The sequence below is a fragment of the Rhinopithecus bieti genome, unplaced genomic scaffold (genome assembly GCF_001698545.2).
Source record: "Rhinopithecus bieti isolate Rb0 unplaced genomic scaffold, ASM169854v2 scaffold_6949, whole genome shotgun sequence".
Taxonomy (NCBI): Eukaryota; Metazoa; Chordata; class Mammalia; order Primates; family Cercopithecidae; genus Rhinopithecus; species Rhinopithecus bieti.
Genome location: NW_016805252.1, coordinates 326,752 through 344,443, shown reverse-complemented (window position 1 = coordinate 344,443; position 17,692 = coordinate 326,752). Strand labels below are relative to the sequence as shown.

The 17,692-nt window shown below is 50.5% G+C and overlaps 1 protein-coding gene across 2 annotated transcripts in view; it reads right to left on the bottom strand.

Moving 5' to 3' along the window:
* Positions 1 to 17,670, bottom strand: part of CACNG6 (calcium voltage-gated channel auxiliary subunit gamma 6) — a 22,951-nt gene extending 5,281 nt beyond the window's left edge. The window contains exons 1-3 of one of the 2 annotated variants that reach the window (XM_017871790.1): positions 16,078 to 17,670; positions 10,563 to 10,637; positions 7,688 to 7,825 (exon numbers count right to left, since the gene is read on the bottom strand). In XM_017871790.1, coding sequence (XP_017727279.1) covers positions 7,688 to 7,825; positions 10,563 to 10,637; positions 16,078 to 16,411 — 547 coding nt within the window. In that variant the 5' untranslated portion in view covers positions 16,412 to 17,670. The remainder of the gene's footprint in view (positions 1 to 7,687; positions 7,826 to 10,562; positions 10,638 to 16,077) is intronic. The other variant, XM_017871791.1, reaches the window with a different exon arrangement.
* Between the last annotated feature and the right edge of the window lie 22 nt (positions 17,671 to 17,692).

Here is a 17,692-nt window from a genome sequence, read left to right as displayed (position 1 = left end):
CTCGTCTTCTTTAGTTCCTGGGATTTCAGGTTTTTTCCCCTACGCCTGGGTAATTTTTTTTTTTTTTTTTTTTTTTTTTTGAGATGGAGTCTCGCTCTGTCGCCCAGCCTAGAGTGCAGTGACGTGATCTCGGCTCACTGCAACCTCTACCTGCCTGGTTCAAGTGATTCTTGTGCCTCAGCCTTCTGAGTAGCTGGGATTACAGGCACACGCCACCACGCTTGGCTAATTTTTGTGTTTTTAGTAGAGACGGGGTTTCACCATGTTGGTCAGGCTGGTCTCGAACTCCTGACCTTGTGATCCACCTGCCTCAGCCTCCCAAAGTGCTGGGATTACAGGCGTGAGCCACCGCGCCCGGCAATTTTTGTATTTTTAGCAGTCATGGTTTCACCATGTTGGCCAGGCTGGTCTAGAACTCCTGACCTCAAGTGATCCACTCACCTTGGCCTCCCCTAGTGCTGGGATTGCCGGGGTGAACCACCGCACCAGGCCTATAATTGCTTAAATGATTATTATTTTTATGGGAATTCTTCCAACCTTTAAACGTCAACTCTGAGAAATCTTTACACACTGCCTGGCAAACAAAGCACATCCCCTGCCGTCGAGGGCTTGCAGGCTGCCAGGTTGCAATGTCCAAAATAAACAAATGAGGAGACAAGATAATCTCAGAGGGTGATGCAGGAGAGGAAGGAAATAGAAACAGAGAGACTGACACCCAGGGGTGGAGCAGGGACGTTGGATGATGTCGAGAAAAGCCATTTGAGCCGGGACCTGAAGCATGAAAAGAAGTCAGTCATGCTCAAAACGAAATAACGGCTGTTTTGAGCAGAAGGAGGGGTTGACGCGAAGGCCCTGTGTAGGACGCAGCACAGTGTTTGGAGAAAAGAGAAAAGCTGAGTGTGGTCGGAGCCAGGAGAGTTGGGGTGGGGGAGAGAGGTGTTAATGGAATTGCAGAGGCAGGCAGGGGCCGGGTCATGCTGGACCGTCTGAGAGTCACGCATGAGTCATGGATCCCAGTCGCCTTCTCTCCAGACCCTGGAGTCCTGCCCCAACCCCAGTTCCTGACCCGGCTTCCTCCCTGCACCCCAGCCCCACCCTGGTGGTTTATTTTCTGTTTGTTTGTTTATTGCTTTTGGTTTTGTTTTGAGACGGAATCTCACTCTGTCATCCAGGCTGGAGTGCAATGGTGCAATCTCGGCTCACTGCAGCCTCTGTCTCCCGGGTTCAAGAGATTCTCCTGCCTCAGCCTCCCAAGTAGCTGGGACTACAGGCTCGTGCCACCACGCCCGGCTAATTTTTGTATTTTGAGTAGAGACAGGGTTTTACCATGTTGGTCAGGCTGGTCTTGAACTCCTGGTCTTAAGTGATCTATTAGCCTCGGCTCCCAAAGTTCTGGGATTACAGGAGTGAGCTACCGCGACTAGTTTTTAATTTAATTTAATTATATTTTATTTTAAGATGGAGTCTCACTCTGTCGCCCAGGCTGGAGTGCAATGGCATGATCTTGGCTCACTGCAATCTCCACCTCTTAGGTTCAAGCAATTTCCCTGCCTCAGCCTCCCGAGTAGCTGGGACTACAGGCACGCACCACCATGCCTGGCTAATTTTTTTATATTTTAGTAAAGATGGGGTTTTACCATGTTGGCCAGGCTGGTCTCGAACTCCTGACCTTATGATCTGCCCACCTCGGCCTCCCAAAGTGCTGGGATTACAGGCGTGAGCCGCTGCACCTGGCCAGTTTATTTTATTTTTAAATTTTTATCTATTGTTTTTTTGAGATCAGGTTATGAGACTAGCTAGTTTTTGTATTTTTGATAGAGATGGGGTTTCACTATGTTGCCCAGGCTGGTCTCGAACTCCTGGGCTCAAGACATAGCCCACCTTGGCCTCCCAAAGTGCTGAGATTACAGGCGTGAGCCACCACACCCAGTTTCTCTTACACGCCCTCTTTATCTTTTATTATTATTTTATTTATTTATTTATTTATTTATTTATTTATTTGTTTATTTATTTATTTTGAGACACAGTCTCGCTCTGTTGCCCAGGCTGGAGTGCAGTGGCGAGAACCGGCTCACTGCAACCTCCACTTCCTGGGTTCAAGCCATTCTCCTGCCTCAGACTCCTGCGTAGCTGGGACCGCAGACACCCGCCACCATGCCCGGCTAATTTTCATATTTTTAGTAGAGTCGGGGTTTCACCAAGTTGGCCAGGCTGGTCTCAAACTCCTAACCTTGTGATCCACCTGCCTCGGCCTCCCAAAATGCTGGGATTACAGGCGTGAGCCACCGCACCCGGCTCTTTTATTATTACTATTATTCTTTTTCACATTTTCTTGGATACCAAATGAGTCCCCTTTAGACACGATGGTCAGTGCTGTTCTCTCTGAGATGGTGATATTTGACCAGAGACTTAAATAATATGAGGAAATGAGACATTTGAAGCGCCGGCGGAAGAATGTTCCAGGCTGAGGAGGCAGCCGGGCAAAACACACTGAGGGAGGAATGAGCTTAGAGCATCTGGGGAACAGCAGAGGCCGGCGTGGCCGGAGCAGGGAGAGCAGACGGCAGGAGATGGAGTCACAGGGCGCCAGGAGTCAGCCCACACGAGGCCTTGCCACCGTGTTATTCTGGTAGTAGGACTTTAGGTGGCTTTTATTCTGGGGAGGATCCATGATCTGACTTCTGGTACAAAAGTATCACTTGGGGGCCGGGCGTGGTGGCTCACACCTGTAATCCCAACACTTTGGGAGGCCGAGGTGGGCAGATCACCTGAGGTCGGGAGTTCAAGAACAGCCTGGCCAACATGGAGAAACCCCGTTTCTACTAGAAATAGAAAACTAACCAGGCATGGTGGCGCACGCCTGTAATCCCAGCTACTCAGGAGGCTGAGGCAGGAGAATCGCTTGAACCTGGGAGTCAGAGGTTGTGGTGAGCCCAGATCGTGCCACTGCACTCCAGCCTGGGCAACAAGAGCAAAACTCCATCTAAAAAAAGAAAGAAAGAAAGAAAAAACTATCATTTGGCTTACGCCTGTCATCCCAACACTTCGGGATGCTGAAGGGAGAGGATTGCTTGAGCCCAGGAATTCAAGATCAGTCTGGGCAACATAGTGAAACCTTGTCTCCACAAATAATGTTAAAAAATTAACCCAGCGTGGTGTTGTGCGCCTGTGGTCCCAGCTACTCGGGAGACTGAGGTGGGAGGATTGCTTGAGCCCAGGAGGTTGACGCTGCAGTGAGCTGTGATTGTGCCACTGTACTTCAGCCTGGGCGACAGAGCCAGACCCTGTCTTAAAAAAATTAAAATTTAAAAAGTAGAAGTATCACTCTAGCTGCTCCGTGGAGAATGGGCTTGAGGAGGTTAAAAGGAGAAGCATAGAGAACAATGAGGAGGCCATAGAAATTATCTCGGGGACATATAGCCATGGCTTGGGTTAGTGTCACAGTGAAATGGAGGTATGAGTTTGCATTCAAAATACGTTTTGGAGGCAGTGCCAATAGAATTTGCTGGTGGATGGCCAGGCACGGTGGCTCACACCTGCAATACCAGCACTTTGGGAGGCCGAGGTGGTCGGATCACCTGAGGTCAGGAGTTCGAGACCAGCCTGGCCAACATGGGGAAACCCTGTCTCTACTAAAAATATAAAAATTAGCCGGGCGTGGCAGCGGATGCCTGTAATCCCAGCTACTCTAGAGGCTGAGGCAAGAGAATTGCTGGAACCCAGGAGACCGAGGTTGCAGTGAGCCGAGATCATTCTGCTGCACTCCAGCCTGGGCAACAGAGCACAACTCTGTCTCAAAAATAAAAAATACATTAAATAAAGAGGCACATGGGTCTGGCTCCTGCGGCTTCTCCAGCCTCCTCTCAAGCTGCTCCTCCTACACTCTCGCAGCTTGGAGCAGGACTTTCAATGCACCAGATTTGTTCAGGCTTGAAGACCTTTATACTGCTTGGAGTAATTTTCCGCTTCCCCTCCCTGAGCCTGCTGCCTTAGACGTCCTTATTCTTCACGTCTCTGTATGAATTACATGTTTTGAAGGGACGCCTTCACTAACCACTGCCACCTAAATCTACAGTGGGTCTCTTGTTGTACATTTTTCTCATACTCTGTACTTTTTATCTATAGCATTCATCACAGTTGGTAGTTATGAATACATATTGATTTATATGAGCAATGTCTCTTTATCTCATTTCTGTCTCTCCCACTGCACTATAAATCCACGAGGGCCGCAGACTTCTCTGTCTCATACCTCTAAAACACAGAACAACAGCTGATATATATATATATCAAAGAAACAAGACAACCTGAACATGTCCCTTTATCTAGGGAGACCTCAAAATCTCAACCCACCCCAGTCCCTGACACCCAATCTAACCACAGTAATTACCACATCAAATCCTCCTTCACTTTCAGTTGGTGGTACAATTTGCAGAACACTTTTGTGCCCAAGACTTTCATAAAACACTTTTATATCAACAGCTTCCTGTGCACCCCCAGGAGTAATGCAGGTGTGAGTCCAATAATAACGCCAGCACCGAATTCCTACCAAGCTACAAATTCCATGAGAGCAAACATCATCTTTTGTTTTGTTTTGTTTTTTGAGACGGAGTCTCACTCTGTCACCCAGGCTGGAGTGCAGTGGTGAGATCTTGGCTCACTGCAAGCTCCGTCTCCCGGGTTCCTGCCGTTCTCCTGCCTCAGCCTCCCGAGTAGCTGGGACTACAGGCGCTCACCACCATGCCCGGCTAATTTTTTCTGTATTTTTAGTAGAGACAGAGTTCCACCTGTTAGCCAAGATAGTCTTGATCTCCTGACCTCGTGATACGCCCGCCTCAGCCTCCCAGAGTGCTGGGATTACAGGAGTGATCCACCACGCCCGGCCCAAACATCATCTTTATCTTATTCATCATTGCATCCTCAGCGGCTCCTAGCACAGCATCTAGGACTCACTGGATATTAAAGAAATACTTGTTAAATGAATGGACAAGTTAAAAAAAATGGAGAAATAGATGACTGAAGGGAGACAGGAAGGGAAAGTGGGTGGAAAAGAAAGAAAAGAGAGAGGGGCCGGGTGTGGTGGCTCACACCTATAATCCCAGCACTTTTGAGAGGCTGAGGCGGGCGGATCACTTGAGCTCACGAGTTGGAGACCAGCCTGGGCAACACAGCGAAACCCTATCTCTACACACACACAAAAAAAATTAGCCAGGCATGGCGGCGTGTGCCTGTATTCCCAGCTACTCAGGAGGCTGAAAGGTAGGAAGACAATCACCTGAGCCCTGGAAGCTGAGGTTGCAGTGAGATGAGATTGTGCCACTGCACCCCAGCCTGGATGAGAGAGCGAGACCCAGTCTCAAAAAAAAAAAAAAAAAAAAAAAAAAAAAAAAGAAGAGAGAGAGGGAAAGAGAGAGAGAGGAAGGGGAGACAGGGAGGAAACTGATCCATCAATGGAAGGATAAATGGATGGATAGGATGGACACAATATCAACAGATACCTGGATGAGTGAGTTCGTGGCTATAAGGACATTTAAGCTCAGAGATAGAAAAAGGTTTGCCCCAATTACACAGCTATTAAGAAGTTGGGACTCCAATCTAGACCTTTTTGACTCCCTGTTAATGTCACAGGGCCAGTGACATTTATCTCACATTAATGCAGTGACACCTTTTGCACCAGTCTCCCTATCTCTCTCCACACTCCTGTCACACTGGCTTTCTTTCAAGATCTGCAATACAGCAAACTCTCCCAGCTTGTCTGTCCATACTTTGACATCGTCAACGTCACCTCCCCAGAGAGGCCCTCTCTAACTCCCTGAGGACTGAACGATGAAAAAGATAAAGATGATGCCTGTTTTCATGGAATTCGTAGCTTGGTAGGAATTTGGTGCTGGTGTTATGATCAAACTCACACCTGCATTACCCGTGGGGGTGCACGGGAAGGTGCTGACATAAAAGTGTTTTATGAAAGTCTTAGCTGGGCGTGGTGGCTCACACCTGTAATCCCAGCATTTTGGGAGGCTGAGGCGGGCGGATCACTTGAGGTCAGGAGTTCGAGACCAGCTTGGCCAACATGGTGAAACCCCATCTCTACTAAAAATACAAAAATTAGCCAGGCGTGGTGGCACACACCTGTAATCCTAGCTACTTGGGAGGCTGAGGCAGGAGAATCGCTTGTACCTGAGGGGTGGAGGTTGCAGTGAGCTGAGATTGCACCACTGCACTCCAGCCTGGGCACAAGAGCGAAACTGTCTCAAAAAAAAAAAAAAAAAAGAAGAAGAAAGAAAGAAAGAAAACATTTGATCCAATAAGAAAACCAAGGCCCAGAAAATAAAATGAACCTTCTAAGGTCACACAGTGATTCAGGGCACAACTTGGGCCAGAACCTAGAGGCAGAGGTTGCAGTGAGCTGAAATCATGCCACTGCACTTCAGCCTGGGCAACAGAGTGAGACCATCTCAAAAAAGAAAGAAAGAAAACCAAGTTTAAAATGCCACCTCTGCCATCATGCCATCATTGATTGTGTGGCCATGAGTAATTCATCTGACTTCTCTGAGCCTCAATTTCCCCATCTATAAAATGGGGGAGGCTGGGTGTGGTGGCTCATGCCTATAATCCCAGCACTTTGGGAGGCCAAGACGGGCAGATCACTTGAGGTCAGGAGTTCGAGACCAGCCTGGCTGATATGGCGAAACCCCGTCTCTACTGAAAAATACAAAAATTAGCCAGGTGTGGTGGTGCCTGCTTGTAATCCCAGCTACTTGGGAAACTGAGGCAGAAGAATCACTTGAACCCAGCAGGCGGACGTTGCAGTGAGCCAAGATCATGCCATTGCACTCCAGCCTGGGCGACAGAGGGAGACTCTGTCTCAAAAATAAATAAATAAATAAAATGGGGGATAGTAAGCCCTGCCTAATAGAGCTGTTGTAAGGATTTGAACTGGAAGTACAATAAACTGAATTGTTGTTCATTACTGAGGGCTACATTTCATAAGATGCAGCATTTTATTTAGACCTTCAGCTCTAAGAATGCAACAGTCCTTGCAGACCTCACATCTCAAATCTAAAAGAGCATTTAGATACCATCAAATTCTGAGCCAACAATAGGATTTGGAACTCTTCCACCTTTGAGCCTACTACAGCCCCTGGGGTTCCCTGACCTTTCAACAGGCTATAACGCTCAAAACATCTCAGCATGAAACTGTTTAGGGACGCCATGTCCAAACCTTAAAAAGTATTTGGATAGCTTCCAATTTCCAGCCAACAACAGGGCTTAGAACTCTCCAATTTTTGAGACTTCTATAGTCCTTGAGCTTTCTCCAACTCCTAGCATGCAACAGTGATTGGAAATCCCATCTCCCAGCATGCAACAATTCTTGGAGATCCCAGGTCCAAATCTAAAACAATGTTTGGACACTCTCCAATCCTTAGCCCGGCTGTTGGATTCTCCCATCTTTGAACCTACTGTAGCCCTTGGGCTTCCCCTCAACTCCAGGCGTGCAACAGGGCTTGGAGATCCCACCTCCCAGCATGCAACAGTGTGTGGAGACCTTACTCTCAGCATGTGATAGTGCATAGAGATCCCATCTCCCAGCATGCAACAGTGCATAGAGAGCCCATCTCCCAGCATGCAACAGTGCCTGGAGATCCTCCCAGCATGCAATGTCCTCAACCTCCAGGCTCTGAACCCTCACCTGAGAGGCCAAAGCAGACAGCTCCAACTCGGAGCAGGAACTCTGCACCTTTAGTGAGCACCATGATGATACAGAGGCACCCCAAGGCCATGACTACCAGGCCCAGCACTGCTATCACCGCAGCTGCCAGATTCACCTCTGCCAGGAGGAGAGAGGAAAGAAGCAGAGAACATGGGATGTAGGGAATGAGGAGGATTCACCTGTAGGAACCCAGAACCAGGAAGATGTAAGATTCAGGACAAGAGAAGAATTTTCGAGTAGAATATCATCCAGCCCAACATTTTACTTACACTGTTGAAGGAATTAAGACTCAGAAAGAGTCAGTTAGTTCTCTCAAGTCACCAAGCAAGGGGAGGAGAGGGCCAGGATTCGAAAGAGTTGAGAATTACCAATTATTACTGAGGATCTGGTTACCACGGGTTTACAGGTGAGGAAGCTGAGGTAGTGGGGTGTGTGGGAGACGATGGCAAAGGCAGGTGCTACAGCGGAATGATCCAGGATGGAAAGCTCCCCAGGTACTTCCTACGTGGAAGACTCTGGTAGGATTTTCCAGATTCCAGTGGGAATTTAGGCTCAACGCTTCTCAGCCTAAATTTCCTCCTGTGGACCAGGCGCAGTGGCTCACACCTATAACCCCAGCACTTTGGGAGGCGAAGGTGGGTGGATCTCTTGAGGTCAGGAGAGTTCAAGACCAGCCTGGCCAACATGGTGAAATGCTGTCTCTACTAAAAAATAGAAAAATTAGCCTGGTGTGGTGGTGCGCACCTGTAATCCTAGCTACTAGGGAGGCTGAGGCAGGAGAATTGCTTGAACCCAGCAGGTGGAGGTTGCAGTGAGCTGAGATCACGCCACTGCATTCCGGCCTGGGCGAAAGACCATCTCAAAAATAAAATGAAAAGGCCGGGCGCGGTGGCTCAAGCCTGTAATCCCAGCACTTTGGGAGGCCGAGACGAGCGGATACGAGGTCAGGGATCGAGACCTCCTGGCTACACAGTGGAACCATCGTCTCTACTAAAATAAAAAAACTAGCCAGGCGGAGGTGCGGGCGCCTGAGTCCAGCTACTAGGAGGCTGAGGCGGAGAAATGGGCGTGACCCGGGAGGCCAGAGCTTGCAGTGAGCCTGAGATCCCGGCCTGTATCAGCCCGGGCGACAGAGCCAGACTCCGTCTTCAAAAAAATAAATAATAATAAATATAAAATGAAAATAAAATAACATAAAATAAAATAAATACAAATACAAAATGAATAAAAAGAAAGGGCAAAGTGTTTAGAGCAACACTGTCCAGTACATTCACTGCTAGCCAGATGTGGCCTCCACGCTAAATCAATTTAAATTAAACACAATTAGAAACTCAGTTCTGCGTCACACCAGCAACATTCCAAGCATGCTGGAGTCACGTGGGGCCATGGCCACCATATGGGTCAGCACAGAAACAGAGTATTTCCATCTCATCAGAAGATTCTTTTTTTCTTTTTGAGATGGAGTCTTGCTCTCTGTGGCCCAGGCTGGGGTGCAGTGGTACAATCTCAGCTCACTGCAACCTCTGCTTCCTCACGTTCAAGCGATTCTCCTGCCTCAGCCTCCCATGTAGCTGGGATTATAGGTGCCTGCCACCATGCCCAGGTAATTTTTTTTTTTTTTTTTTTTTTGAGATGGAGTCTTGCTCTGTCGCCCAGGCTGGAGTGCAGTGGCGCGATCTCAGCTCACTGCAAGCTCCGCCTCCCAGGTTCACACCATTCTCCTGCCTCAGCCTCCTGAGTAGCTGGGACTATAGGCGCCCGCCACCATGCCCAGCTAATTTTTTGTATTTTTAGTAGAGCAGAGGTTTCACCATGTTAGCCAGGATGGTCTCGATCTCCTGACCTCATGATTCGCCTGCCTCGGCCTCCCAAAGTGCTGGGATTACAGGCGTGAGCCACCGCGCCCGACCTAATTTTTGTATTTTTAGTAGAGACAGGGTTTCACCATGTTGGCCGGGCTGGTCTCGAACTCCTGACCTTCAGTGATCTGCCCACCTCTACAGTGCTGGGATTCCCAGTGTGAGCCACCGCACCTTTCCTCAGAAGATTCTTTAGTAGTATGCTCCATAAGAGTCAGAATTATTTGAGTCTGAATCCTGATTCCGCCTCTGCCACTTCCTGGGAAACATAATTGTAGCCATTCCTGGACTTCTGGAGGATGGAAGATAAAGCCCCTTGCCCTGCAGGGCTACTGCGAGGACTGAAGATCTTACAGATGGAGTGCCCAGCACTGTGGTTAGCACGTGATGCATGCACGTTTGTGAGATGTCCAAGTGCTACCCACAGAGAGGGGCTGCGACTTGCCCACGGTGACACAAAATGTGGCATAGGCAGAGATGGGATAAGAGCTCTAGGCATGGCCGGGTGCAGTGGCTCACACCTGTAATCCCAGGACTTTGGGAGGGCGAGGAGAGGGATCACCTGAGGTCAGGAGTTCGAGACCAGCCTGGTCAACATGGTTAAACCCCGTCTCTACTAAAAATACAAAAATTAGCCTGGCGTGGTGGCGTGCGCCTGTAGTCCCAGTTACTTGGGAGGCTGAGGTAGGAGAATCACTTGAACCTGGGAGGTGGAGGTTGCAGTGAGCCGAGATTGTGCCACTGCACTCCAGTCTGGGCAACAGAGCAAGACATCATCTCACACACACACACAAAAAGAGTTCTCTAGATTCTTTAGAGCACCATGTCCCCATCATTAACTCTCCCACAAGTACTCCCCAGGAGACAGCCACAGATGATAGATACAAGGCCCGCCCTGGGGTAAAGCAGAGGAGGGGATAATTCTATCTAGACCTCCTCCAGCATACTCAGCATTTCCCCCACCTGTCACCCACCAGGGGGTGAAAAGTTCTCACCTTTCTTTGTGGTTCTCTGAAAGATGCGTGCATTCTCCCCCGTGGTGAAGAATTTAAAATAGGTACAGTTTGCTTCTGTGGAAGCAGGAGAGAGAAAAAAGACATGAGGATGTGAGGTCCTTTGTGTAAACTCAGGGCTGGACACTTCACACAGCCCACAGGAGCCTAAAACTTGGACATCAGTATCCCTGATACACAGAGGAGAAAAATGCCTCCCAGGTGTGCAAGCCACCTGCGACCACAGCGCCATCCAGGAGCTGGGACTCCTACCCAGGGCTCTGAGCCCCAGACCTGTGGCCCCGAGGGCGCCATTAGCCTCTCTGGGCCTCTAGTTCTTCCTCTTTAAAACGAGATAATAATCTCTTTCCTGGCCCCTTCGTGTGGGTTTCTTGAGGGTCAAGTGGGATTACATATGAATAATTACTTAATTCAACAAAGGCTACCGAGATACAAGTAGCAGAAGGCTAACAGACTCAGAAAGGATTCCTGTTTCAGGAAGGATTCCTACCTAGAGCACACAAAGGGCTCCCGCGGATTAGCAAGAAGAGAGAGAGAGAACCCAATTGACCAACGGGCCAAGGGTATGAATAGTCATTCACAGAAGAGGAAGCCTGGGTAACTCACAAGTCCGCGAAGAGATGCCCCACTTCACCAGGGATCGGAGAGAGGCAGCTGGAATCAGCAGGGAGCCACCACTTTCCGTCAATTAGATTGGCCAACATTAAAAGGGTCATTTCAAGCATTTGAAAAGATAAGAGGAAACACCGTGTATGAACGGGTACTCCTAGTCTTTTGGGAAGGCACTCTGGGGTACTTTATGAAATGAAGAATGTTCATAGCCTGTGTCTCAACAACCTCATTGCAGGATATACCTCCAGGAAAAAAAAACAAACAAACAGACAGGAACATATATGCAGATGTTTACAGCAGCACTGTTTATAAGTAACATGGAGTCAGAATCAAGCCAGGTGTCCATCGAATAGGGAAACAGACAAGTAAATGACACAGACAGTCCTTGTGAAAATCTCTCCAGTACACATAGCCATGAACTAGAATAACCTAAAGCAAGATGAGGAGATTTGAGAAACACAGTGTTGACCAAAACAACAATAATAATTAATACTAATAACTTAATTTAAAATCCAAAATTGAGGCCAGGCGAGGTGGCTCACACCTGTGATCCCTGGACTTTGGGAGGCTGAGGCAGGAGAATCACTTGAGCTCAGGAGTTCGAGACCAGCCTGGCCAACACGGTGAAACCCCGTCAGTACCAAAATAAAAAAAATTGGCTCGGTGTGGCAGCACACACCTGTAATCCCAGCTACTCGGGAGGCTGAGGTAGGAGGATCTCTTCAGCCTGGGAGGCAGAGGTTGCAGTGAGCCAAGATTGTACCACTGCACTCCAGTCTGGGTGATAGAGTGAGATCCCATCTAAANACAGACAGTCCTTGTGAAAATCTCTCCAGTACACATAGCCATGAACTAGAATAACCTAAAGCAAGATGAGGAGATTTGAGAAACACAGTGTTGACCAAAACAACAATAATAATTAATACTAATAACTTAATTTAAAAATCCAAAAATTGAGGCCAGGCGAGGTGGCTCACACCTGTGATCCCTGGACTTTGGGAGGCTGAGGCAGGAGAATCACTTGAGCTCAGGAGTTCGAGACCAGCCTGGCCAACACGGTGAAACCCCGTCAGTACCAAAAATAAAAAAAATTGGCTCGGTGTGGCAGCACACACCTGTAATCCCAGCTACTCGGGAGGCTGAGGTAGGAGGATCTCTTCAGCCTGGGAGGCAGAGGTTGCAGTGAGCCAAGATTGTACCACTGCACTCCAGTCTGGGTGATAGAGTGAGATCCCATCTAAAAAAAAAAAAAAAAAAAAAAAAAAAAATCCCAAATATCAGACAAAATCAATAGCATGATCTCATTTATGTAAAACACACATATAAACTAATACTATATATTTCCCAAGTCAAAATACATATCCATGAGTGTATATCACACACATTAAAGAGATGAGCTGGAAAACAATGAGAAAAATAAATAATATAAAACAAAGCACAGGGCTGGGCGCGATGGCTCATGCCTGCAATCCCAACACATTGGGAGGCCAAGACAGGCAGAAATCTCTTGAGGTCAGGAGTTCGAGACCAGCCTGGTCAACATGGTGAAACCCCATCTCTACTAAAAGTACAAAAATTAGCCGGGCGTGGGGCGTGCCCCTGTAATCCCAGCTACTCAGGAGGTTGAGGCAGAAGAATTGCTTGAACCCGGGAGGTGGAGGTTGTAGTGAGCCGAGATGGCACCACTGCAATCCAGCGTGGGCGACAGAGCAAGACTACATCTTCAAAAATAAAAAAGAGAGAGAGATTTTAAGGTAAAAGGACAGAAAAGGAAGAAAGGGAGAGAAGAAAAGAGAAATGAAGAAAGGAACAGAGGGGAGCACTTTCTAAAGTGCATTTTAGACCTAGAAATTCCCTCAGAATTCACCTAGTCTGACCTACTCTCTTATCCTGTAGATGGGGAAACTGAGGCACAGAAAGGGAGAAGAGCTAAGTCGAGAATAACAGGAGTAAAGGCCATAGAAGAGGGACCAGGCAGTCCATGAACGTGAAGAAATGAACTTTTCAGTTTGAACAAGGATATGAAGGGACAAGAAATCAATTCCTGCATCAGGTGAGGTGGTGTGGGAGCTCCCCAAGTACCCTGAAGGGAGGAGAAGGGGTGAGATGTCCAGCTAGGAGGAGTGGGATGTGTGAGTTCTTATGCAGCAGCACGAGGTAAAGGATGCTGGGCTGGGTGTGGTGGCTCACGCCTGTAATCCCAGCACTCTGGGAGGCCGAGGCGGGCGGATCACCTGAGGTCAGGAGTTCAAGACCAGCCTGGTCAACATGGTGAAACCCCGTCTCTACTAAAAATACAAAAATTAGCCGGATGTTGTGGCACACGCCTGTAATCTCAGCTACTTGGGAGATGGAGGCAGGATAATTGCTTGAACCTGGGAGGCAGAGGTTGCAGTGAGCTGAGATCGTGCCATTGCACTCCAGCCAGGGCAGCAAGAGCAAAACTCCATCTCAAAAAAAAAAAAAAAAAAAGGTAAAGGATGCTTCACGTCACTGAGCAAAGGGTGTAGGTGCTCTTTGAAGCAGTCATTGCAGGGAACACGGTGGTCTACATCCACAAGGGAAGTGCGATGGCCCTCCTGGGACAATATAGGGTGCCTGGCATCCTCTTTGGCTACGAATAGTTTAGAACATCCCGACTCTTGACTACCCCAAACTATGACATATCCCATCTGGAAAAGTACAGGGGAAGGGTCGCCCCCACATTCTGCACTTGCAGCCAACGGAGCTGGGGATGGCTTTTGATGGGCAGTGGTGAGTGTGAGATATTTCTCTGAGACAATGAAGATTGTGAGATGTCCTCTGAGGGGTTGGGTTTGTGAGATGATGTTAATGGCCCTGTTAGAAGACTGACGTCCTTTCTGATCAATGGAGGGGACAGCAAGGGATGTGAGGAACCCCAGACAGTGTGGTGAGAAGGGATGGGTCACCCCCTCCATTGCTCCACGACCTCTGGGATCTCTTGCTGGACTAGTGAGATGTGATATAATGCAGTTGTTGAGAAGAGAGGCAACCGAGCTTCAAATTCCATCTAACTAGCATGTGGGTGCATAGACCGAGCCACCGAGATTTCTTGCTCCTCCTTTTTCTCTTCCCTAGAATGGAAGTGCTAATAACGACTCATAGGCTAGCTACGATGCTTAATGAGTTAATGTACATAAAACACTGAGATCAGAACCAAGCATTACATCAGCATCTAATATTCTTATTACTGGGGCCTCCCATTTTGCAAAAGTTTGGGATCATCCTTGATGAGACCCCGAGGGGCCAGGGATAAAATGATTAAGGGTAGCCCATCTGGACACCACGTGGGTAGCTCAGACAGGCATCCCAATGTCCTATCGAGGGCTTGGGACATCCTATTTTGCACTCTACACATATAAGGTATCACATCTGGAGAAGTAAGGGACAAGGGAAATCTCAAATGGAGCCCAGAAAAATAGGCCATATTCTTTGAGGGGCACTGGGATGATAGCACCTTCTTTGGAGACTGAAGAGTGTTGGAGATCTCATATGGGTGATCAAATATATGACAGCCCAAATAGACTCTGAGGAGCGCCAGGTATTTTCCACGGGTCAGTGGAGGTAGAACGAGATTTCATCCAGTTCCCCAGGGTATAGAATGTCCCCCTGGTATAAGTACAAGCCGTGGCCTGTCGTGTCAGGAAGGTATGGAACAGCTCTCTGCCATGTCCAGGGATAAAACAGCCATGATTTGGGAAAGGAGGGAGTATGGGAGTGTCTCTCGGAGAAAATGAGAAACGCTGAAATGTCCAGTCTGGGCATTTGGAGGCGAGAGGACAGGAAGTGAAGAACATTGCAGGGAAGGAACAAGGTCTGCCCTTGGGTGTTGGGAAGTGTCTGGTGAGAGCTTGGTTTGGTGGAAGCAGTAGGTGGGGAACAGGCACAGATCCTGCTTTGGGGTGGGCGTCTGTCTCCCCAGGGCTCATAGGATGCAACTGCAAGCTGTCTCCAGGCTGGGAAGAGGAAGCTGACACCAGAAACCCAGGCTGTCTCTCTATGGGCACAGGCTGTCTGTGGGCAATGCAGAGTGGGCACAGGCTGTCTCCAGGGCGCAGGCATTTGCAGAGGGTGCAGGCTGTCTGGGGTGGGCACAGGCTGTCTGAGGACACCAGCTGTGTCTGGAATCACAGGCTGGGTCTGGGGACACAGGCAAGGTTTTTCTAGGGACACAGGCTTTCTCTGGAGCTATAGGCTGGTGAGGGGGGACCCAGCGATGCCTAGGAACATTGGCTGTGTGGGGTCAGGGGCTTTGGGGGTCACAGAATGATCTGGGATCATAGCCTGGTGTGGAGGTGCAGGCTGATCTGAGGGCACAGGCTGGTGTAAGGATGCAGGTTGGTCTCGGGGTATAGACTGGTCTAGGGGTGCATGTTAGTCTGGGGGTGGAAACTGTAGCTGGAGACCCAGGCTGATCTGGGGGTATAGGATAGTCAGGGTATAGGATGGTCTTGGGGCACAGGCTGTAGGCGGGGACATGGGCTCTCTTTAGAGGCGTAGAATGGGGTACAGTCTCATCTGGGGGGTCTCAGGTCACAGTCTGGTCTGGGGGTACAGGATAGCCTGGGGGCATAGACTCCTTGGAGGTACATTCTGGTCTTGGGGTACAGTCTGTAGCAGGAAGGCAAGCTCTAAGGCACAGGTTCTCTGGGGGTAGGCCAGTGAGGGACCTAGGCCTGGGGGATCTCCCTCAGCAGTTTCCCAGAGCAGAGGATGATGTGGGCACTGGCGCTTACCGGGATACAAGCTCTCTCCTCTGGGCTCAGGCTTTCGTCCCTGGAGCGGGTTTTCTCCATGGACACAGGCCCCTCTCCCTCCCTGTCCATGGGACGCAAGCCCTAGGCTCGGGGCGGCAGCTGCTCACCTCCGGGCAGCTCCGCGGGGCCGCAGGTGTCCCTGTCCGCGGGCACGTCCGCCTGCCACAGCCGCTTGGTGCACACCTTCCACAGCCCCAGGTGGGCCGCTTCGCACACGGCGCTGCCGTTGGCCTTGTAGGTGTTGAGCTCCACCCAGAACTCGGTGCCCACGGACAGCACCGCCAGCGTGGCGCCCACGGCGGCCAGCAGCAGCGCCAGCTTCACCTTCCCCTCGCGCTCAGGCGTCAGCCCCGATCTGTACCGCCCGTGCGCCCGCCGCCGGCCCGCGGCCTCCCGCCGCCGGTTCTCCTCTTGCAGGAAGAAGTTGGACCACATCATCATCTTATGGCCGGTGGGGTGGAGAAGAGGGAGGAGGCAGAGCCGATGAGGGGCCTCGAGGGGCGGAAGCGAGGAGCGGCCTGGGGTCTTGAAGGGGGTGAGGGACTCAGTTTCCCCTGGGTATGAAAGAGGGAGTCCTCTCTGGAACCTTAAATGGGCAAGTCGAGATTGCTTCTGGGGTTCAGAACAGAAAAAAAGATCCCAGGGGCTGGGGAAGCCTCTGGGGTTCAGAGGAGGGTCTAGGTTACCCTCAAGAACTTGGCAAAGAAGATGGAGCCCAGAGGAAAAGCAAGGCCCCCACCCCGAGGCTTAGAGATAGAATCTGGGTTCCTAGGACGGGGTCCCCCCCCCCAAGAACTCCAGAGGAATGAGAACTGGTGTCCACTGAAGCTCCCTGCAGCTCCGAGGGGCTGCTTTGGCGTCCCCGCTGGGGGGCTGACAAAAGGGAAACTGGTTTTCCTGAGAGGTCTGAGCACCCCAGTAGGGCTAAGAGTTTGGGGTACGCAGGAAGGGACCTGGAGTCCTCTGTGTGTTTGGAGGAGATGTGGCCAGGGTACCCTTGGGCTCAGAGTTTGAGAAGAGAGGACTTGGGGACCCTCTGGGTTTCGGAAAAGGAAGACCTGGGGTCCCAGGAAGCTCCTAAGGGGAGGTGGGAATTCCCTCCAGGTCTCAGAGAGGCGGTGGGACCCCGGCATCCACAGAAGGAGAAGAGCAGAGCCCTGGCTGGAGCTCAGAGGAGGACTGGGCCCCGCTGGAATTCAGGAAAAGGGGATGGGGGTCTCCCCTGCCATTCAGAAAAGATTAGTGGTCTCTACTGAGCCTGGGAAAGGGGCCGGTGGCTGGAAGAGTGGAGTCCAGAGAGGGAGGCTGCGGGGCCTCCCCGAGGGCTGGGGCGGAGGGGACCAGGGGTCCCCCCTGGGGTTCACACTAAGGGGCTGTGGTCCGCACCGCGGCTCAGAAAACCAGGACTGTGTCCCCGCAGGGTCCAAAGGCCAACCGCGACCCGAAAGAGACGCTGCGCCCCTCCGGGATCAGTGCGCCTCCCTCCCCCGGGCTCCCACGGCCTTCCCGGTCGGGTCGGCGCCAGGCTCAGCTCCAGGCCAGGGCCCCCCCTCGGGGCTCCCACCCCCGACTCCCGAGCAGGGTCCCCTGTCGCTCTCCTGCCTCGGCCCCGCGCCGACCCCAGCTCCGCGCTGCCTCCGAAGCGTCCGACTGTGCCCGCCACCGCCACCGGCCTGGCCTCCGCCCGCGCCCAGCCTCGTCCCCACCCGCCCACCCCCCACT